At 32.7% G+C, this 23,215-nt stretch overlaps 6 protein-coding genes across 10 annotated transcripts in view; 3 read left to right on the plus strand and 3 right to left on the minus strand.

Annotated features, from left to right (window-relative positions):
• Positions 1 to 1,309: 1,309 nt before the first annotated feature.
• On the plus strand, positions 1,310 to 7,185 carry LOC126871901 (translation elongation factor 2). Its single transcript, XM_050631231.1, has 14 exons — positions 1,310 to 1,477; positions 2,367 to 2,581; positions 2,656 to 2,849; positions 3,145 to 3,353; positions 3,438 to 3,671; positions 3,746 to 3,859; positions 4,066 to 4,212; positions 4,411 to 4,651; positions 4,845 to 5,012; positions 5,196 to 5,485; positions 5,560 to 5,769; positions 5,836 to 6,018; positions 6,102 to 6,359; positions 6,596 to 7,185. The coding sequence occupies exons 1-14, from the start codon at positions 1,475 to 1,477 to the stop codon at positions 6,662 to 6,664; spliced, it is 2,535 nt and encodes an 844-aa protein (XP_050487188.1). The 5' UTR covers positions 1,310 to 1,474; the 3' UTR covers positions 6,665 to 7,185.
• Positions 7,186 to 7,273: 88 nt separating this feature from the next.
• On the minus strand, positions 7,274 to 10,893 carry LOC126871903 (protein PRRC1-B-like). 3 transcript variants are annotated; one of them, XM_050631238.1, is made up of 5 exons: positions 9,886 to 10,893; positions 9,035 to 9,466; positions 8,281 to 8,383; positions 7,846 to 8,203; positions 7,274 to 7,776 (listed from the first exon to the last, which is right to left on the minus strand). In XM_050631238.1, the coding sequence occupies exons 1-5, from the start codon at positions 9,974 to 9,976 to the stop codon at positions 7,663 to 7,665; spliced, it is 1,098 nt and encodes a 365-aa protein (XP_050487195.1). In that variant the 5' UTR covers positions 9,977 to 10,893; the 3' UTR covers positions 7,274 to 7,662. The 3 variants fall into 3 exon arrangements, with proteins under 3 accessions (XP_050487195.1, XP_050487194.1, XP_050487193.1); XM_050631237.1 differs by having other exon boundaries at positions 9,047 to 9,514; positions 9,886 to 10,885; XM_050631236.1 differs by having other exon boundaries at positions 9,035 to 9,514; positions 9,886 to 10,878.
• Positions 10,894 to 11,397: 504 nt separating this feature from the next.
• LOC126871904 (dolichyl-diphosphooligosaccharide--protein glycosyltransferase subunit 4) lies at positions 11,398 to 12,030 on the minus strand. Its single transcript, XM_050631239.1, has 2 exons — positions 11,790 to 12,030; positions 11,398 to 11,671 (listed from the first exon to the last, which is right to left on the minus strand). The coding sequence occupies exon 2, from the start codon at positions 11,669 to 11,671 to the stop codon at positions 11,567 to 11,569; it is 105 nt and encodes a 34-aa protein (XP_050487196.1). The 5' UTR covers positions 11,790 to 12,030; the 3' UTR covers positions 11,398 to 11,566.
• A 319-nt stretch (positions 12,031 to 12,349) lies between these two features.
• LOC126871902 (nucleoporin SEH1) lies at positions 12,350 to 15,476 on the plus strand. Of its 3 annotated transcripts, XM_050631233.1 has the most exons (7): positions 12,350 to 12,493; positions 12,659 to 12,887; positions 12,970 to 13,126; positions 13,189 to 13,450; positions 13,528 to 13,758; positions 13,831 to 14,118; positions 15,016 to 15,476. In XM_050631233.1, the coding sequence occupies exons 2-7, from the start codon at positions 12,777 to 12,779 to the stop codon at positions 15,191 to 15,193; spliced, it is 1,227 nt and encodes a 408-aa protein (XP_050487190.1). In that variant the 5' UTR covers positions 12,350 to 12,493; positions 12,659 to 12,776; the 3' UTR covers positions 15,194 to 15,476. The 3 variants fall into 3 exon arrangements, with proteins under 3 accessions (XP_050487190.1, XP_050487189.1, XP_050487191.1); XM_050631232.1 differs by having other exon boundaries at positions 12,359 to 12,887; XM_050631234.1 differs by lacking the exon at positions 15,016 to 15,476 and having other exon boundaries at positions 12,360 to 12,887; positions 13,831 to 14,425.
• A 518-nt stretch (positions 15,477 to 15,994) lies between these two features.
• Positions 15,995 to 19,237, plus strand: LOC126871990 (uncharacterized). Its single transcript, XM_050631416.1, has 6 exons — positions 15,995 to 16,069; positions 16,287 to 16,352; positions 16,470 to 16,571; positions 16,707 to 16,817; positions 16,879 to 17,037; positions 17,148 to 19,237. The coding sequence occupies exons 1-6, from the start codon at positions 15,995 to 15,997 to the stop codon at positions 17,361 to 17,363; spliced, it is 729 nt and encodes a 242-aa protein (XP_050487373.1). The 3' UTR covers positions 17,364 to 19,237.
• LOC126871900 (neural cell adhesion molecule 1) overlaps positions 17,425 to 23,215 on the minus strand; it is a 297,362-nt gene continuing 291,571 nt past the window's right edge. The window contains exon 14 of the mRNA XM_050631230.1: positions 17,425 to 22,293. Coding sequence (XP_050487187.1) covers positions 22,021 to 22,293 — 273 coding nt within the window. The 3' untranslated portion in view covers positions 17,425 to 22,020. The remainder of the gene's footprint in view (positions 22,294 to 23,215) is intronic.

Raw genomic sequence — 23,215 nt, forward strand, 5'->3', positions numbered from 1 at the left:
ACGCGCTCAAGACGCGCGCTTCGTCTAACAAAGACATTAAAAGAAATATCCATAGAGGTACTTGACAGTAAAACATTCCAACGGTTCTTTCGGACACAATGAATACCAAATGTTGATGCACTTACACAGCACAAGTTCAGCTAGCCTGAGGACCCGCTATAAAACCTAGGTTTTTGGTAATTAAGGTTCTTCAAACGGACAGGCAGTCTTTGTCCCAAATTGACTAATTGACAGCGACGTCAATTTCCCTTACTTTCTGAACGAGGGCTATGCTCAACGAATCCGATGAACTCGTATCCTTAAACACATCCCATCATAGTTTTCCTCTGTGGCATCATTGGGACGAAAAGTCATTCTTTCTTGCGATCTCATCGACAAAGAGAGTAGCGCCTTACGATCTGTGAGTATTACACGTTTGAGTTACATTTTGTGATCAAGGATATTTATCATTCCATTGACCGCGGATTCGTTATCGAACCTAAGACCATTATCACTAGTGTCGCGAGTGCTCAATCGCCGCGGTTGATTGTCGAGTCGGTAGTATCCATACTCGTGTTAGTAGACCGTACCTTTGTTATACCACAACGATGGCCAATTTCAATGAAGATTTATCAAACGGCCACAACCCTATTCCTGACTCTTCTCCGACATATAGATAGAGCAAAAAGATTAATAATAGAAATATGGTGTATTTATTTTTTGTAAGAGTGGAACACCATATTATGTAATATATACGATGTAATGTACACTGCACCGAAATTAATGTTTCTAAGAGTAATCATTTTACAAGAAAACGCACAATCGTTTCTATTTTCTTAATATGTACGTAATTATATGTCTTTTGTACACTTGCCTATGTCTAATATAATAGATTATATAACTTTATTGTTGAACCAATGCAGTATTTTATATGAATATTTCATCTAAGGTAGAATAAGAAAATAATATTCAATGATTCATGAACGTATTCATATCTAAGCGATATTTTTTTCGTAACCTTTGAATTGTTTTCTTTCTTTTTCTGCTTCTCCTTCTCTCTTCATACGAAAATTTTACTAACACTAAATGAAACAATTTTACTTCAATAATCTTTACAACAAACGAAGAAAAAAATAAATTAGAAGAACATTCGTTTCATTATCAATCCTTTTTTTGTTTCAATTTTAATTTAAATTATTAGATGGCAGCACTGAGCACAACAATAGCTGTTATACTACTACAGATTAACGGATTGCATTTTAAACTCATCTACAATCGGTTGTAACCTGCGCGCGCAAATTAAGCCACGTGGTAGGGATTACAAAATTCCAATTGGCCCTGTGCATAACACGAAATACGCGTGACAAGGAACGCCCTCTATCGTGTACGAAACGTTCGTTCCTTTCACAGAACTCCTGTTCTTTCCTAGGGAGTCCGCCATTGTTGCTGCACGTATATTTCTGTTAAGGCCAACGGAAATCGGATTACATCCAAAATGGTGAGTATAATCTTTCCAAAGTAAAACGAATTTGTAAGTCTGTACAATGTATGGAGTGCAGAGGTATGAATATTTTTGAAGACCGAGTGTCACCTGGGTTCGGAAAAATTGAAAACTGGCGGATTACTTGGGATTGCGCAACTCCCTTTGAAGATGAATTTTGAGGCTCGCGATGGATATGCCAAGATTAAAATCTCTGAAGGTTCAGCAAAAATTCTGGCGAAATATTCCTGAAAAATTTTCCGACACAATGCTTCAAAGTTACCCTATGTTCGAAGTTCAAATATGTTTCGTCTCTTGTTCAAGAGGCAACGTGTCATGGAGTTTTGTAGTCTCTTGTTACAAATCGCAGCATGCTCTCGAAACATCGTGAGTCTTCAAGAAAATGTTCTCGATGGTTTTTGGTGAATTGGGAACTTTGCGGGAACAATCCAAACAAGCATCATTGCACAAAAAAACACGTCGAATACCTTGCACACTGTATATAGAAAATGAAGAAGTTGTGACACTTTAGGGTCAAGCTCTAACAAAAAAAAGTATTCATACAGGAATATAATTCTCTCTATTCTAAATAATATTGATCATATTTGTCAAGATTTATGAAGCTTTGATTTTAATATGGTCAGTATGAAAATCATTTTATCTTTTCCTTTATCTGAGATAAAATTGTTTTTCAAACTTTATATTCCATATTTTAGGAAAATATTGAAAACATATTAAGAAAATAATATATTTGATAGCATAAAATTAAAAAATAATTTGTGGAATATGCCATTTTAGATTAAGAAAATTTTAATCAATATGTTGTAATCAGTTTCATCAACTTTAATCAGTTACAATTATGTTAAACCTATATATTTAGTATTAAAAAGTCTTTTATTTGTTACAGGTGAACTTCACGGTAGATGAGATACGTGCTATGATGGACAAAAAGAAAAACATCAGAAATATGTCTGTCATTGCGCATGTTGATCATGGAAAGTCAACTTTGACTGACTCCCTTGTGTCTAAGGCCGGTATTATTGCTGGTGCTAAAGCTGGTGAAACCAGATTTACAGATACTCGCAAGGATGAACAGGAACGATGTATTACTATTAAATCCACGTAAGTTTAATCTGTTTAATCTTATCAGTTGGTGTTTTTAACTGCCTACCTGCAAGTAATATTTTTAATTGCAGAGCTATTTCTATGTTCTTTGCACTTGAAGAGAAAGACTTAGTTTTCATTACAAACCCTGATCAACGTGACAAGGATGAAAAAGGTTTCTTGATTAACCTTATTGATTCACCTGGCCATGTTGATTTCTCCAGTGAAGTAACTGCTGCTCTTCGAGTAACTGATGGAGCTCTTGTGGTTGTTGATTGTGTATCTGGTGTGTACTTTAAATGATGTAATTTGAATTAAACTAATACCCCTTCCAGCACAAAAAGCGTTACTCTGTAGTATATCAGTTGGTTAAACTGACTGATGCACATGGACAGTGTTGATGGTGCATCAATGGAAGAAGATTAAAATGATAGCAGCTGTGTTTAAACGCTGTTGGTGGACCTCTATCCTTATGTCCGAGACCAGCACGCTACGACACAATTGCTACAATTTTACTTGAAAGAATTTTGTTTTCTTTTTATAGTTTCATGAAAATCATAATTTTTTTATACTTTGTCAAGGTGTCTGTGTGCAAACGGAAACTGTACTTCGTCAAGCTATTGCTGAACGTATAAAGCCAGTGTTGTTCATGAACAAAATGGACAGAGCACTTTTAGAACTTCAGCTTGATAGTGAAGATCTTTATCAAACTTTCCAACGTATTGTTGAAAACGTTAACGTTATTATTGCAACATATTCGGACGATGATGGTCCTATGGGTGAAGTTAGAGTAAGTAAATGAATTAATTTTATTTCTATGTAACATTGTTTCTTACGTTTATATTAATATTCTTATTATGTTTGTTGCAAATAGGTAGATCCTAGTAAAGGTTCAGTCGGTTTTGGTTCTGGTCTTCATGGTTGGGCGTTTACATTAAAACAATTTTCTGAAATGTATGCTGAGAAATTTAAAATTGATGTTGTAAAACTTATGAATAGATTATGGGGAGAATCTTTCTTTAACCCCAAAACTAAGAAGTGGAGCAAGCAGAAGGAAACAGACAATAAACGATCCTTTTGCATGTACGTCTTAGATCCAATTTATAAGGTATGTTAATCATTAACTACTTATAATAAATAAATATTCATTTTTTTTACTAATAACAATCAAAATTAAAACAGGTATTTGATAGTATAATGAATTACAAAAAAGATGAAGCGGACAACCTGCTGCAAAAATTAGGAATTGTTTTAAAACCCGAAGATAAAGATAAAGACGGCAAAGCTCTTCTTAAGGTAACTTTTTCTATATAAAACTATCATTTTAATTCATTTCAATGTTTTGGAAATATTTATGATGACTTCTAAAAAAAAAAACTTTTCTGACATCTCTACAGAATTTCTTTGACCGATAATATTTTATTCTGATAATACTTTAGTTTTAATTAACTAATCAATAAATATCATGAGTGATTATATATCAGTATAATAATCCGTTTTAGGTTGTCATGAGAACATGGTTACCAGCTGGAGAAGCTTTGCTTCAGATGATTGCTATTCATTTGCCATCCCCTGTTACCGCGCAGAAATATCGTATGGAAATGTTGTATGAAGGTCCGCTTGATGACGAGGCTGCAATTGGTATTAAGGTATGTATAAATAATATAATTTTAAGATAAAAAATATTAATTAGTTTTATTATATATGATGAAAATCTCACAGACCTGTTCTGACTTATATATGGTAGATATGAGTAGTAACTGATTGATATATGTATAGTTTAATTTTTAACTCAGCTTTAAAGTGAACTTGTTGATTTCATATCCGATTGGAATCTTATTTTACAGAACTGCGATCCGAATGGGCCACTCATGATGTATGTTTCGAAAATGGTACCGACCTCCGACAAAGGTCGTTTCTATGCTTTCGGTCGTGTATTCTCTGGGAAAGTGAGCACTGGAATGAAAGCACGTATTATGGGACCTAATTTCCAACCGGGTAAAAAAGAAGATCTTTATGAGAAAGCTATCCAGCGTACAATTTTGATGATGGGACGTTACGTTGAAGCGATTGAAGATGTGCCTTCTGGTCAGTAAATCCTTCATTTGGTTTCAAATCTTTTCAAGTAATAGTACAATGATGATTGTTTCTATTTACTTTTTGTTCTGACCTTTTCTGAATGACAATAGAACGGCCAACTGACGCTTAAATTGATAATGTTAAAATGTTGTTTCGTATAAAAAATGTAATTACAACAGATTATTTTTATCATTCAAAACAGGTAATATTTGTGGACTTGTTGGCGTTGATCAATTCTTAGTGAAGACTGGTACCATTACTACGTTTAAGGATGCACACAATATGAAAGTTATGAAATTTTCGGTTTCACCTGTCGTCCGTGTTGCTGTTGAACCTAAAAATCCAGCAGATTTACCTAAATTAGTTGAAGGTACATTTATTTATTGATTTAATATAATTTGTTATAATTTAATGTATAAATAAGGATGAAACCTTATTTTGAGCATTGGGTTATGATAAACCGTGATTTTAATTGAAAATCTGAAAGTGATCGTCATCTAAATTTTATTTAATAAAAGCGTTAATATTTTTTAACAAAATAATTCGTATTCAGGTCTTAAACGTTTGGCGAAATCAGATCCTATGGTACAATGTATTATTGAAGAATCAGGAGAGCACATTATTGCTGGTGCTGGAGAACTGCACCTTGAAATTTGTTTAAAGGATTTGGAAGAAGATCATGCTTGTATACCCATTAAGAAATCGGATCCCGTTGTTTCTTACAGAGAAACAATTTCGGAACAATCGAATCAGATGTGTCTTTCAAAATCACCTAATAAGCATAATCGGTTATTCATGATGGCGTGTCCTATGCCTGATGGTCTCGCTGAAGATATCGATAGTGTATGTTCCCATTCTATAAAAATTTATAATTGATATTTTTGTTTTGTTTCTATTAAATGTTTATAATCTTATAGGGTGAAGTTAATCCAAGGGATGACTTCAAAGTACGTGCTCGTTATTTGAACGAAAAATATGACTACGATGTAACCGAAGCTAGGAAGATTTGGTGCTTTGGACCTGATGGAACTGGACCCAACATTCTTGTAGATTGTACGAAAGGAGTACAGTATCTTAACGAAATTAAGGATTCTGTTGTAGCTGGATTCCAATGGGCTACGAAAGAGGTATAATATCATAGATTAATGAAAAAGATATTCAGAAATAGTTTTTTATTTATAATTATTTCACAGGGTGTTCTTTCGGAAGAAAACTTGAGAGGTGTGCGTTTCAACATTCACGATGTGACGTTACATGCTGACGCTATTCATAGAGGTGGTGGTCAAATTATTCCTACCACAAGACGTTGCCTTTATGCTTGTCTTCTCACTGCCTCTCCTCGACTTATGGAACCAGTTTACTTATGCGAAATTCAGGTAAATTTAGTTTTATGATTTACTGAAGAATTTATAACTAGTATGTTAAATTTTTGTATTCTAATGTAATAAAATTGTCATAGTGCCCTGAAACAGCTGTCGGTGGTATCTATGGTGTGCTTAACCGAAGAAGAGGTCACGTATTCGAAGAACAACAGATTGCTGGTACACCTATGTTTGTAGTTAAAGCATATCTTCCAGTTAATGAGTCCTTTGGTTTTACTGCCGACTTGCGTTCTAACACCGGCGGACAAGCTTTCCCTCAATGTGTATTCGATCATTGGCAGATCTTGCCCGGTGATCCAATGGAACCTAATTCTAGACCTTATCAAGTTGTGCAGGTAATTTATCTGTTCTGTAATATTTATAATTACCCACGGTCATAACTGATGGTAATGAGTAAATGTCAATACATTGCCATTTTTAATCTCGTGGAAAAGAAACTGTTTTTTTGTTTTGGTATTCTAGTGACATATTCAAGTATACCTGAATAGGGAAACATACAAATTTATATCTTCCTTTTGTGAGACGTGATACATTTGACTACTATTAAGTGTAATAATCCTTGTTCTTACAGGAAACACGTAAAAGAAAAGGATTGAAGGAAGGTCTCCCAGATTTGAATGCATACCTTGACAAATTGTAACCATAGATTCGCGCACCATATTTAAATATCTATTTAAATATTGTAATTCAATTAATATTGCTCGGACCGTATACAATCTACATCGGTTTATTATGAACTTTGTTTTGCGCAAAGAAACATGAGAAATACATGATTATAAATATGAAAAAAACAATAAATTGTAATTATGATGGAAAGTACGCATGTTGGCGCAAGGAGAAATATTTTATACATTTATTTAATTAAACATGCCACGTGTTATTAAGATCCCGGTGGCTTTACGTTTTTAGCATATCAGCATCAGATAAGAATTCAATTGTTATTTTTATTGTGGTGGTAACTTATTGCCAATTTCACATAACAAATGAAAACAAAAGATTGTAATTTTTTACATTGCTTTTTTACCACAATTAGTTTTAATTTTTTGTTGATATTTTCAAATGATTGGACGAATTTCGAAGTTATTGATAACAAAAAATCTACAACAGCAATGTACTCATTGAAACGAAATGCATCAAGAAATTAAAAATGAAATTACGAGAGGAAGTGTTTTTATTGTCTTTGTTAAAAATACCCAACCATTCCAAAATCTGATAGAATTAAGACAAGTAAAAAAAAGTTATGTTCAAATTGTGTATAAATTATGATTTTATTTTAATAAAATATACTATAGTGTCAATACATCTAATATTAATAATTCATATGTGATGAAATAATCACATTCAACATACCAAACCTATTTTTTTTATATATTTCGACTTCATTCCATTAATTTTTTGTACATATTACCACATATAATTAAAATACATTTCCTTAATTTATAAATACTAATTTAATAAGTATGTTACGTTAATTGAATTGGATTCAACAATGTGATGAAATGTTAGCTATTCGTAAAAAGTAAGAGTCTAAGAAATAAATTTTGATAATTGATTCAAGTTACTCTATAAATTATTATAGTTGCATTTACAAAAACGCAATTCATTGATAAATTGCATCGATGTATTTTTCATAAAAATTTAGATGGGATTAATTGTGTTTTTGTAGATGCCAGCTAGTGATTGAGCTGCTAAAAGTATAATGTCTCTTCTGGAAATTCCTGTAAGTGCATGATGCCATTCATTGTGAGAAACCTTCAAAGATATATTACTTTTTTAGAATTATAATTATACAATTACCGTGTTTACTTTATTTATACCAACCTGTAAACTGTTTGCCATTAAACTACCAACAGTAACTGACAATCCAGACCATTTAAGAGGATAATCTTCAGGTGTGGCTTCTTGTGCCATTGTTACTATTTGACTTGGCACTGGAGTCATTTGAGTGAACGTTTGCAAATTCACATTACGTTTCGGATCATTAAGAAGTATCACCCCTAAATCATACCATTTATCTTCACCAACTTCTAACAGAAAATTTTCTACTGCAATTATAGGTATATCTTTTGGAAGAGTCGGAATATTTCGAGCAGAATTAATTCTTTCTTCTGCTCCTTTCACACCAGCAGCAAAACCAACTGGTTGAGCAGCTACAGCTGAACTTTCCACTGATATACCACTACAAAATAATCAACTCTTTTAATGAAAATATAACAGTATAGAATTAAATGAATACAATTCATAATTATTACTCACGTTACTGTTGCCTTCCCAAAAACTGTTTGAAAAGCCTGACGAACAGAACTTATTTTAACATCTTTATCTGATGCAACTACAATCTCCATATCACCACCAGAATCTGAAAAGTATATTTTCCACAGAGCCTGCATATATGTTTGTAAATGAACTAACATGTTGCACAGTCACGATGTTGCTATTTACATTCACATATAAATAGTGTAGAATCTATATATTGTTCCTCAAATTTTAATTGCCATTTTATTAAAATACAATGAAATTATTACAAGTTGTTTTCAACAATTACTTCTCCACAACACTGTGCATAGGCATATGTTAATGAAAATTTTGCTTATAAAGTTACTTTAATTACTATTTTTAATTATCACTTTATTTGTAATGCAAATTGAACAATCACTCTATTTTATATGTGATTTGGAACACAATTTCACATATATAAATGTTATAATTTCAGCTACTTAATAAATGAAAAATAAGGAGGAAAAATATTTTGTAAATGACAGATAAACAGCACACAGCACAGTTCACTAAATTAAGTTTGGTTTTTAGATCATCCAAAAATAACACAGTACATATATATGTTCCTTTCAGATATGATGCAATAATATAATCTAATAGATACAATGACATACATTTAGATAGGAAATTGACAAAACACTCAAGCCAGGAGAAATGATCAAGAAATTTACAAAATAGAAAAGGATTAAATTGCTTTTACTTGCATGTCAGGATTAGTAGCTTTCTTACTTACAAATGAACTCACGCATCTGAGGATCTAATGTTGTGATCATAGTATTAACACTGTTCTTTGCTTTTTCTGCAACTTTGCTTAATACATTACTATTTACTACTGTTTCTTTAACCCATGACAGTAGACCACCTCCAACCATTCCTGAATCTTGGACTATATTTTCTGATGGCACTGTAGTTTGTACATTTTGTATGGACGGAGTAACAATAGGAGTTGTAATTACTTGATGTGTTTCTTGCTGCAATGGTTTAGATTGAATAACAGTATTTAACATTGATTTATTAGGTTCCTGTTCATGAAGCTTCTTTTGTGAAGATGATTCTAAATTATTAGGCCTTTCTGATAACAATGTTCCAGGGTTTGAAATAAAAATAGGCAATGCACTAGGTGGTGGTACATTTGATAACAAATTTCCTGTAGATGTTGACACACCTAATGGCATTAATAAAGATGTTGATGAAGACAAACTGCTAAAAGAATCTGGAAATTACATTATTTATATTACTTATATAAATGACACATTGTCCTGATACATTAGTGTATCTGAATAAATAAACAAACCTTCATCAAGTAATAAGTTATTTTTGTCCTATTTACCAAATAAAATTTATTGTTCGTTTAAATAGTATATCATAGAATGTTTTACCATAAGATACATAATTACATTCATTTTATGTTATAATATTTTTATGTTTATTATATTTCTCAAGAATTAATTTTTTATAGTTTTCCTCCAAAATCTTTTGCACTACACGGAAAACTAGCAGCCAATTAGAGTGAACATGAATCTTTTTACTTGCGAAGGAATTTGACAGATACGCAGGTGTTTATGTTTTGCCTTTCATTCTTACCTGTTTTTACGATTTCTCCAGATGTAGACGATTCATCTGTCCTTCTTTCGACAAATTCGAATGTGGATTCTCCATTGGAATCGTCAGTCATTGTTGATTAACTTTTCTAAATTTACACGTTAAATGTCCAAAACTATATTGTGAATTTTCTATACGCAGCTATGTATGCAAGAGACATAATATGTACATGGATTGACTATGTACAATTATGAGCTGCAAGCTACAAGCTGCAAGTGACCAACTTCATCATCTTGAAACAGTCTGAAGATAGGAACTAGTCTACATGTATACATATTCACATATATTCCTATATCTTATATCTATTATTTATTTTATTTGAGTGAATGAAAATTTTATTTAGTTAGAAGTTAACTTTTTTTGTTATTTGATAGTTTTCGACACGTAGGATTCAAAAATTCAAGTCTTAACTTTAGAAATCAAGCGGTTCAAGAGTTATCCGTACGTAAAATTGAGCATTTTTAGCGTATTTTATAGGTTAGCATGATGCTATATTACTTCTGTAGTGGCACGCGAGTCAGGACAATTCAAATTCTGTTGTTGTTTTGCCTCGGAGTATTAAGATCGTTAGGTTACAAGTATTGTAAGGATCAATAAACTCCGGGCAAAACAATGTCGCCGCTACATACAACCGTCAAACGTAGTCGAATACAAATTTTCCACCAGTATAAATAAACGGACGCGATCACGAACGTGAGAGTTCATCGAACAGTATCCGAAGAGCATCAAAGTGTAAACAAGTTTCGAAGTGATCTACAGAGTTTCTCCGAGTATTTATCGGGTATTTATTCCGCAATTTATATTTGTACCAACGACTCACAATTCGCCTGTAATTTATTTATTTATTTGAAAATATATTTAACGGATTGCGACAGCAATATTTCGCTTTTGTTATTTCGCTCAACCAAATAACGACTAATCCTCCACACTTCTATTCATCATCTCATTAATCCGTACTACGAGTACAGATGAGTATTGGACTGACTTTCGCCGAATATTAGCTTGTTCTAACGTAACGGCGGCAGAAGAGTGGAGCATAACCTAAACCTGCCCAAACCTAATCCAATACTCATGACTCACGATTTAAAATCCCGCCGCAAATGCACCCACGTTCATTTGTATACATACAGCGACTCCAGTTATTGGACCAATCATGCATAGAAGCCAACATAGCATCAAAGTAACGCTAAAAATACGCTAAAAACACTTGATTTTATATGCATATGATATCATAATTCTTGAACCACTGGAGTCCTAAAGTTAAGACTTGCATTTTTGGATTCCACATGGCGAAAACTACCATAATGTATAAAAGAAGTCAATAATTTTATGTTTTCTAAACCGAAGTACAGCTGAAGTTATACATTTATGATAAAAAAAGAAAAAATATATTATCATAGTTACTGATTATATTACACATATTTTACTGATTATATACCCATTAATGTTTATTTTACAATTAGTATATGTTTTACATGCTATTTATGCAAGGAATGAAGAAAATAAAATTTTTTTATTTTATAAACAATATATTTACCAACATGATATCATTTACTTTAAGTAACCATATTTATCAGTATTAAAAACAATACATAATGTATCAATATATGCATTAGTGTTTGATGAAGCGGATTAAGGTTATGTTCAGCAACATGTTACTCTTTTACTTCGAATAATTAGCATATACGTAGTGAAAGAGAAATACTAAGCAAAATAATGTCGCTCCAAGAATGTTGCAGAATACAGCCAACTGTACATCTGTGATCATCTGAAAGGTTATGAGATTAACTCTTACCGGTCTATATCTTTGATTTAACGAGAAAATGTTTAAAATTAAATAAAAAAATATACTTAAAGGACAAATTAATCAAAAGGGACATAATTACCTTGAAAAATTATTTTATAATACACAGTTCAATATATTTAAATTACATACGTGGTTTGACACGTTATACTCTACAACTCGATGATTATGTGTCACAGAGTTGTAATCATGAATCTCTTTACCTGTAACAGAATTTTCCGGAAGACTTGCTTGTCGATATCTATGAGATAAAAATATAAAATAACAAAATATTATAAAATATATAGTATTTTACGTTGTGTTTGAAAAATGAATTGATAAATACATATTAGTAATATGTATTATATTTTATATATATCTTAAATTAATATTACCAAATATTACTAGTTAGGGCTAAAATATAACTAGCAATATAATACCAAAAAGGAAATCTCCTCTCTGATAATACATGAGCGCGCGATTATTCTAATTTTTTCTAGAATATATTTACAATTATTATGATATGTTGTTATGTTTTATTAGCGTAGCAAATATATTTAGTCAATTTTTAAGTTTTTTTAAATACATTAACAATATACACGTCAAAAGACAATATGTTGATTCACTATACTAATAACAATGTACTTTTATGCACTGGTTCATTGAAATTCATTCAAATAATATACCGAAAACGCAAAGCTTAAAAAATAAAGGGAAAGGTTTTTCGATAGATTTAGCATTAATCTGACTATCACAAAAATTTTAAATGTATTTTTTCTTTATGTGCTTAAAGTAATTGTAAAGAATGTTAGTAATATTACTTGTATTGTACAGTATTTTCCCTCCTTTCTAATACAAACACGCTAAATAAATATTGTAAAAAATTAGTGAATTGGAATTATGATGTTTATATAATTTTGATGTTTATAAAATATTGAATTATAAGAATTTAGTTTCCCGATATTTTGACAGTGGACTCTTTTTAAGAAAAGTTTTCCAAGTTTTTACCTCCTAACCTCTACGTGTATCGATGCACGCATAAATATTTACTGGATATTATTTTATTCTGTAATACTAAAACGTATCAAAAATGTTCGAAGCACACAGTATTAATGCGGAACATAAAGACTTGATTCATGATATTGCTTATGATTTTTATGGACAACGAATGGCAACATGTTCTAGTGATCAATATGTGAAAGTGAGATTTATACTCTTGTCGTTTGTATTCATACACAGTAACATTATCATAGTCATATATGAGGGTTATGAAATTTGTATAGGTCTGGGATGAAGACGAACATGGAAATTGGCATTTATCTGCATCTTGGAAAGCACACAGTGGGTCTGTGTGGAAAGTAACATGGGCGCATCCAGAGTTCGGTCAAGTTCTAGCAACATGCTCTTTTGATAGGACAGCAGCTGTATGGGAAGAGATAGGTAGAACTACTATTTTTGTGATTAACTAATAAACAAATAACTATGTTATTAATTTTACTTAGTTGGAGAAGGATCAGGACCAGGAGAACGTGGCATGAGACATTGGGTTAGGAGAACAAACTTAGTAGATTCCAGAAAGTCTGTTACAGATGTGAAATTTGCACCTAAAACTTTAGGACTTTTGTTAGCTACATGTAGTGAAGACGGTGTAATTAGGATATATGAAGCACCTGATGTTATGAATCTAAGTCAATGGACTCTACAACATGATATTAGTTGTAAACTTCAATGCAGTTGTCTTTCATGGAATCCATCTCTCTCAAGGTATAATAAATTGCTATTGAATTCCTATAATATGTATTGTAGATATAGGTGTCAAATATTTCATTATTTCACATTAGGTTACATCATCCAATGATAGCAGTTGGAAGTGATGATCCAAATCCATCATCCGAGGGAAAAGTTTTTATATATGAATATTCTGAAAGTAGTAGAAGATGGACAAAAACTCAAACATTAAATATCATAGATCCTATTCATGATATAGCATTCGCTCCAAATTTAGGTAGAAGTTTTCACACATTAGCTATTGCATCAAAAGATGTGCAAATAATTATATTAAAACCTATGGTGTGAGTATAAGTTTTAGAATTCGTACAAACATGATGTGTATAAGAGACTACATGAAGATGTTATTAATATAGGGATAATGCACAAAGTGGTTCATCACGGTTTGAAATTAATGTAGCAGCACAGTTCTCTGATCATGATTTTACTGTATGGCGAGTGTGTTGGAACATTATGGGAACTATTCTAGCAAGTTCAGGAGATGATGGTTGCGTTCGATTATGGAAAGATAATTATATTAATAATTGGAAATGTGTTGCTGTGTTGAAAGGTGATGGTACCTCTGCTCAAAGTGCTGAAACTTCTACAGCGGCAACACCACCCAATCATTCAACAGGAATACAACAAACATCTTCTACAACAAGGTACTACAAATTGGGTTCCATCAGTCATCCAAACCAAGTGCCTTGGCATTAGAGAAAATGATTTATTTTTTAACATACTTAGTCGTTTCATGTTTATTATTTCGTACAATGTGCACACATTTTGTGAGAAATAGTGAATTTGTATTTCTATCATGAGAATTATCTTTATTTTTTTAACAAAATTATACATCTTTTATTTTTAGTAGTTAAATAGATTTCTATTAATTATAATTTCATAGCACCGTACATTACCCTATTGATTTAGTAATTTGTATTCTTTTGTTGAATAAAATAAGTATAAAGTGTATGTTCCACTAGAAACATTTATAATAAATCCTATCTTATATATAATAACTATTAAAATAACTTTATTGTCTATTCATATCCATTTGAAACAAATTGCTACTTCAAAAAGAGCGGTACCTTGCTATTTGGAATTAGTAAGGAATATATTGTTAAAGAGATTATTAATTGAGAGTGTTTTATATCTTGTAATATAACAAAATTCATTAAATGATAAATTTTAGGTGTGTTAATCTCATATATACAGTTTTGCTCAGCATTAAAATTATTGTAAATATTGAATTATTATATATGTACACTTTGAAAAATATTTTACAAAAGACATATATTTCATTCAATTTGTAACGTATTTTTTTCATTAATAAATGCTGAATATATATTACAATACACCTTTTTATTTTTACCTACCTTGAAGTATCGAATAATTCTCAATGGAAAATAATTGTTGATAAGTCCTTTACGTTTTTGGTAATAGTAGATTACCTTACAGTAAGTTTTTTACTGTTATTTTAATCAAGATTTATGTTCTGTTTGTAGTATATTTTAATTATATATTGATGACTAATGCTTAAATAAATTTTATTTCGCTTTCAGAGCAGTAACTATAGCAACTGTCACTGCAGAGAAGCCTACAGTTACAGTTATGTGCAGCAATAAATGGCAGGCACCTGTTATAAAAGGTCGTTTTAGTAAATCTGTTTGGTTGGGAAATCCTAGTGAACCAACACCACCTCCACCTCCAATCTTAGAGTATCCAAAGGCAAAAAAGTAACACAGCTATTCAATTTTTGGTAACATTAAAAAATGCGAAGACAAATGACTTTATATTCTTATGTTGAATGATTTAAAAAATTAATTCAAAGAATATGATATGCTACCTTTTATGCACTTGAGAATAATATTTTTATTTTAAGGAGAGTTCATAGAACTAAGATATTTCCAGACATGTATTTACCGTCATTATAATGATATGGTAATAAACAGCAATAGTTAATTATGCGTAAGTATTACTGTTATGAAACTTGTATATATACATTTTGACTGATTTTAGCGAACATTACTTTTTATTACTACATGACATATTCGTATTTAATTAAAATAAAATACATTCACGACAGAGATAAAGAAGTTCACTTTCCTCTAAACTAAAATATAACGAACTCTTCAATTCAAATAATATTGAATTTATAAAGCGGAAAGGCAATCTTGGTCAAATTAGAAGCTAAAATTTTAAAAATTATTATACTCCTGCACCAGCATACATTAATTATATACATAAAAATTCCTTATTTCATTAATTTATTATTTAAATTAAACGATATTTCTTAATAAAATTGAAGTATTGAAAAAGGCAACTAAAACATAGTTGAACAATTAACGTAGTAGTTACGAACATCCGTCAATTGACTTCGAAATATTTGGTAGCTTTGTCACGAGATTAATACGTGCGCGAAATTTTAACGGTTCAAAGCAGTTTTATAGTTATATATGTTCAAACTATCCGTAAAGTTATTCAATTTTGTTTTGTGTTGTAAGTAACGGCTAAAAGAATTCATTTAAATCATCATACACTATGAAACGTGTAACTGAACCTGTTCGTAAGAGCCTGCTGGACGTCATCAGGAAAAATCTTCGTGCTGCTGGTAAGGTAAAGCTCTAACTTAATTTAATTATTAATCCTTTAGTGTATTTACGTAGAATACGAAGATAACAGTATAGTTAGGCATTTTGTCAAAGTACAAATAAGTTAGTGTTTTCGTTGTTTGAATATACTAATTCATACCGAAGCGCCATCTACTCTCATCGATTCAAATTTTCGAATCTGTACATTCTAGAACAATTTAAGAACATTGTATTATTTGTAGGTTTCATATATAACGCGCGTTGTGTATGTTGGAGCATATATTGGTACAGATACGAGTATAGAAAAGGTATGAAATTAGTAGAGTTAGTATAGATTATGACATACACGTTAATTATAGGAGACGTTGAAATAGTGTAATATCATACAGTATTTTTACTATCCGTATAAAAAATATAATTTCCAGAAAATGAAATCTATAATACAGGACTTGCAAGCAGATTATATGAATAATTCCATTAGTGGATTATTTCTGATTTATCCGGATTATTACGTTCACGCATTAGAGGTGTGTGAATGGAACTTCTATTTTTAAATTAAATTTAAAGATTTGAATTTGGTTAGACACATTAGTGATTTCACAAACAAAAGTGGATTCTTTTAAAACTAACTTAAAACTAAAAAATAGATTCTCTTAACATAGGCGCCAGAAGATATAATTTATAGGCATTTCAAAGTATTGTACAATAACCAAACAGAGGATTGTAAAATAGGAAAAGCAATTTTTCTTCCAACTTATCATCATGTCCATCAAGTAAGGCTTTTACAATAAATAAAAAAGGAAGAAAATAAGATTTTTCAATTGGAATTTACAGAGATTTTTTACGGGGTGGTACCACGCGTATATAATACCACCTACTTTAATACAGCCGTTAAAATCATACGAATTGGATGATATCCAACAGCAAATGTTAAACTGTTTCAATAAAGTATATATGTTGTGTGATCATATCTCAAACACACATCACGATCGCGTAAGTTCTTCTGTTAATGAACTAATAGGTGAAGTTTGCTCGTTTCATAGATGCGATGATTAAGTTTATTGGTCGGTTTTAAAACTAACGAAAATCTTTTTCTTAAAAAGTCAGTTTCGATACAGGAAGTTATAAGATCGTTGAGTGACAAACTTACACGACTTTATCCCGAGAGTACGTTGTTAGAATATTTATTGAATGCAGAAAGCCCTGTGATTTTAACTGTTGAAGAGTATTTGAACATATATTCCACAGTTCCATTCATTAACCTTTATTCAGGTAATAACATCATTTGTATTAATTGTCTGTTGATAATTTACGAGTAAAATTTTTATATATAGTATAAATTTCTAGCAAAGTTTTATTAACAGAAAGAAGAAGGATTGATTGAATAAAAACGATTATTTATTTCAGAGTATTTACAATATCAAAAAAACGTCTCTTTTTATGGGGTACATGAAATTTGTGTCGGATATCGCTAAACTAATTACATATACAAACTTCATTCAAATGGTTTCACTTTTTTTTTCTTTTGGTTTTCCTTCGCGAAAGCAGCTGGTCAGACTCAATCGTTAAAGATGTACAGGCGATATACGGCTGAAACGGTGCTTTCATTTACTTTTATTAGTTTAAAAAGATTTCTTTGGCTCTTATCCCTGGCTACTATAAGATACATAGTAACGAAGCAAATTGGTGTGTAAACGCTGGTCGGTATTATTGGATATTTTGTGGTCATCACGCGAATTCCAATAAACATTTCTCTGTGGAAACGCAATCAAATTTTCATACATTAACTAACAAATAATACGCAAATTTCTCATTTTAAACGGGATATCCTACCGTTTTAACAGGTATAAAGTAACACACAACGTGTAATATAGCATCTCTTAGATCGTTTATAATATATTCATTATTCGTGGAAGAAAATGGAATATGATTCGCGGTGTAGAAAAGTAGATGGTATCTCGTACAAAGCTTCCGAGGTAAAGATTTTTTACGCTAGATGTTGTTTAACCCATTCACTGCCAACTACGAGATATCTCGTACCTTGCGCTACAAATTTAGATTGATTGCAATTGGTGACGGTCTAAATTTGAGTTTGGAATTTGAGTTTGGAAACGAAAATTTTATATAATAATATTTTATACATAATAATATTTATATAATAATATATAGATTTTATGAAATTTCATGTTTTCTTGAAAATAAAATCTTGGCGCTCAGGATAACATGCTCTAAATTTGCCCGGCAGTGAATGGCTTACAAACTTGTTGATTATTCGTAAAATTTACCAAATACACCTGGACTCAAATCGAAAGTTCCTTTAAGTGCACGTGTACCTACTTGAATTTTTACGATCGATTTCCTCAAAAATTCAAAGTCATTAATTGGTCTTTGCTCGAGATATCATTTCTTTTTGGATTCTACTGCCGGCGAATTACTTCCCATCCTGTATAACACAGTTAAGCGCAAATCAACAAGAGAACCGTATTTCATAACTCGAATATTCATTTCTCATCACATTTCGATTCCTACAAACGAAAGCAAGTGTTTGCCATTTACAAATAACACAACGAATTAATAGCCGAAACAAAGATCAGGTTTTTAAACGAATGATATATGTATTACACAGTCATTTCGAGGGAGCTACTTTTCCAACGAGTCTCGACGATTTATACAATTTACATACACGAGGACCACAAGATGTTTCGCATACTGACCAAATGATTCTGCGCTAGAAGAGCAGCCTCGCGCAATACCAAGAAACGCCTTTAATATCCAGAATGACGACGATTATCTTGCAGATACCATCTGGCCGGCGCCTCGTGACTTGATGTTCTGTACCGGGTTCGAGAAGGAGGATCGTAATAGTATTGATTCGACGAACCAAAGACGTTATACACGCAGGAATACGTTACGTTAAAAATTTGCAAAACTTCATTTGGTTAATTTGGTTATCGACTTGGAATGCCTGTTTTCCGAGCAACGCAGCATACATGTTGGTCGACCTTAAAAAAGAAAAATGAAAAGGGGAACTAAAAGCGATTTGTTTCCGCTATAGTAATGCGTTTTCTCGAATAATAGAACATGATGGTGAAAAGAAATCCCAGTCGATACCGATACCGTCCGGTTTAGACCGTTTCGTCGATACAATTACAGAGAATTGTACTCGAATAAATTATCAAAAGATTTATTGGCAGTTTGCTTTGAAAATTTATTGCGCTCCTAGCGAAACTCGTTAAGGTCCCGGGATCGTTTGTCGTCGAAACGATACTAGCACGCCACTATCGTGCCGGGATGAGTTCGTGTAGATTTTTTTTTGTTTTCTGTTCAGCCTTTCAGCGTTAAATGTTTAATACAAGGTGAAATAGGCGTTTCGTAACGATTAGTAGAGTTCCCCTTAGTACACTGGCTATGAGCCAACATCAATTCCATCAATGGCAATAATAAATAACGAGATTCGCGCGTTTCACTTTCGGCGCGAGACATATTCATCCTTCTTTTTTTTTTTTTAAATCTTTTTAAATATTAAAGTCAGACACCGTGACTTCAAGGATAAAACTTAACGACTAGCGATCGAAAGAACACATTCATCTAGAGGACTCGAGAAAACGTCTAATTTTCGATAATTGTATTTACACGAGTGACTCGTGAAAAACCACTGTCCGCCATTTCCTATCACCGTGTCACACCGAATTACTTATACATACTGAGTGTCCAGGTTTTTCCGCGTCTTTTCCTTCTCTTCTTCTAATCTTTTCTTCGGGTTCGTTTAAATACACGCATACACACAGATGTGTTTATCGTTTATTAGGGAAAAGTGCAGACATTTACAGAGCGAAGCGGAAAGCTTTCTCTTTCTCGCTTCTGCAGTTTTAAGAGCTTAACAATTAAGGAAGCTATACACACTTCTTTTCTCTTTTCTCGCACGAGCTTCTAGTTGCGATCTGTGGATAAAAGCCATACTCGTAACACACTTTCCTTACCACTTGTCAAAGTATACCATCCTTGAGTTAATCTTGTATGGAGAATTCCTTATATTCTTTAACCTTTTCGTTCGATCGTCATGGTACAACTTACAGTCAGAAAATTTCGCAACGATGCTCGTAAAATATATCGAGTATGATCTTTTATAATAGAAATATTAAGGTAATATGAGTTAAAAAAAGAACTCTCTTCTGCTGAGTTTATTCATTCTTTCAATAAAAAAATAATAATAGTAATAATGAAATTTGTCAAACTTTCTGCATGTAAGTTACCATAAATAAATATCGACGATTTCCGAAGGAAGAAGCAACTCGAAATTTTTACCAAGTATCGAAACAGATAATAGTACAATTTTTAAGAGCAAGACGAGGTTCCATTCGTTTCCTTCCCCCTCTTTATGTTTTCTTTCACCTCAAACCATTACGCAGAGGGAAAATCGTTACTTTATACATCATACAGATACCGTAATTTTACAATAAAATCCAGAATACTGCATACTGACGAAAGCAATGGGGATCTCTTTATGTTCGTTCTCCTTTCTTCTTTCTTTTTTCAATTTTCCTTTTCCTACATTTTTCTTCCTTTCGCGCTCGATACAACTTGTTTCTAACGTCTCGTCGTTAATTTCAATTTTTTCGGTGATGGAAAGCTGAACGATATGTCTTCTGTGTCCTCGTTTCTTTTTTTCCCTCCCCCACCCCTATTTAACGTCGAACACGCACGCACACGAAATTCTTGTTCCCATTGACTGTTTTAATTTTCCTATCTCGTCACATCGTGGGGCATCCTCAGTGTACGTTATTCTGGCTGCCTCGACCGATTTTTATACTCATATACATTATTTATACTTACAACGACTAAACGAATTAATTGTACAGTGTGTATTTTTCCTCCCTCATTATTTTCTTTTCTTCCCCTTTTTACCATAATAAAAGTGGGAATAAATTGTTATCTCTTTTTCATATCTATTTTTTTGTTTGTTTCATCTTTATACTATAGCAATCTGTATAAAATATCCTCCGTATTCAAGGTATATGTACAGCACGTGCGAAATCCGTGCATATGTATAAGTATATTCTCTATCAATAATTCGTTCCCGGTTGCACATGCACGCCTTTTACAACGCACGGTAATCTCCGACATTTCTCTCTTTTGCTTGTCTCCTCTTTTGTTCTTCTCTTCTCTCTCTCTCTCTCTTTCTTTCTCTCTTTTGTTTAAATGTATTCACACTGGCTCGAGAATCGTCCGTTCAATGTAAAAAGGGCACTTGATCGAACAGAGAGACGTAAACGCGATGCTATCGCTGGGGAGGAAATAAATTCGTTCGAAATACAACCGGCCTCGTTTCCGATTTGCGTGTGAATCTGTACGTATCAGCTCCATTCTTCGCTCGTATCGCATCCGTATACGCAACTGTCGAACGTCTCCTAGGCTCCCAAACGATACGCTTGATTTGGTCGAGGAATGTACAGGGTCTGTTTGTCGTAAATGATCGATGATACGACTATGCTCTTTACTCGTTAACTGTCGAAGAAGAATACCATTAACCATCCGAGCTGTCTCTCAAAATTAACGATCTTCGTGAAGTACCCTGTTATAATAGGTAACGATTCTTCTGATATTTTCAAGGTCGCGTAATTCTCCCCCGCCATTTGGCTATACCTCCCTCCACCTTTATTTATAGATTTGTTTACTTGCTTACAATACACGATAGTAGGAGGAAAAAGATTACTAACGCTAGATTCGTGAAAAGATTCGCTCGGTGTAATCGGAAGGATCAGCGATCCTTTTGTACCTCGTCTGTGGCTCCCGATTACTGTAACAGAGAACACGTTCGACACGGAACAACTTTTATTATCCATCCGTACGTTCCAACGATGCCGTCAACTGCGTGTACCTGTTACCAAAAAACTTTCGGCACTGATACGCGGCTCGAGAAACAACACGTCAAACGATGCTTGCTCACACGTGGCTGGTCTGCGAGCGACAAAAATGTCACACGGAGCTCTCCCTTTTCGCCATCACGATCGGTGTGCTTATCTTGCCATCTTTCTGCGACTGAATGCAACACTGCGCTGGAATCCTCGCCTCCATGTCCTTGGTCATCAAGGTGCCGCTGGGACAGGTCCTGCTGACGACACCAACACCAGTGTAGAGTATCGGTGGGCTCATCGTCATCGACATTGATTGAACGCTTTGACTCGGCCAGTGTTGCCTCGGCAAAGTGCAAACGCCGCTTTGATAGTCATCGCCCACTATCGGCTGAAACTGTAGTTCATGCGTGCTGGATGATCGATGGTTTTTGAATGTTTTAGTTTGAAATTATGGTCATTAAGTATGGATGGGATAGTAATCGTTTTATCGTAGTGTCATTTAGAACAAAGCTAACCGTTAGAGTCGATTGTACGTATACAGTATAGAATATAGAGGATTTTATGAGCATTATGAGAGAAATTACTATAGAGAGTGTGGCAGGACGCGAATAGATTATTTCATATGAAAAACTAAGTTAAAAACGTGGAATGAAATGTACATGATCGGATGAGACGATACGCTTTGAACGTTTCAGTTTGAAATTGTCATTAAGAATTGATAGGATAGTAATCGTTTTATCATATTTTTCGTTTAGGTTATTTAAAATGAATGGAGTTGATCGTATAGACAGTTGTGGAAGCAATCGGAGAGAAATTACTATGGAGAGTGTGGCAGGATGCGAGTGGATTATTTTATATACAACAATGAGTTAAAGATGTGAAACAAAATGTAGATGACCGATGCCTTTCGAATGTTTTAGTTTGAAATCATCATTATGGGTAGATGGTGATCGTTAGACGTATAAAGTTTATTGTGTAGATGGCTGCATAAGCATTCAGAGAGAAATTGCTACGGCGAGTATGACAGAATGAGAATAGATTATTTTATATGCAAAAATAAGTTAAGAGCGTCAAATGAGATGTTTTTGTTGGAAGCTTTGTTTTCAAGAAAATTGAATTTGAAAGCTTGTTAAGCACATATGAACTCGACTAATTCCCGACTAGATGAGAATGGCCGTAGGTTATTATACGAAATGTAGAATAAAATTTGTTCGTTGAAAGTCTCGATTTTGAGAATATTGAGTTTGAATACACTTAATCAAGAATTATAGAATTCAGTACACGCGTGCTCGATGAATTTTCAAATTTCATTTTCT

Source organism: Bombus huntii, chromosome 12 (assembly GCF_024542735.1).
Source record: "Bombus huntii isolate Logan2020A chromosome 12, iyBomHunt1.1, whole genome shotgun sequence".
Classification (NCBI taxonomy): Eukaryota; Metazoa; Arthropoda; class Insecta; order Hymenoptera; family Apidae; genus Bombus; species Bombus huntii.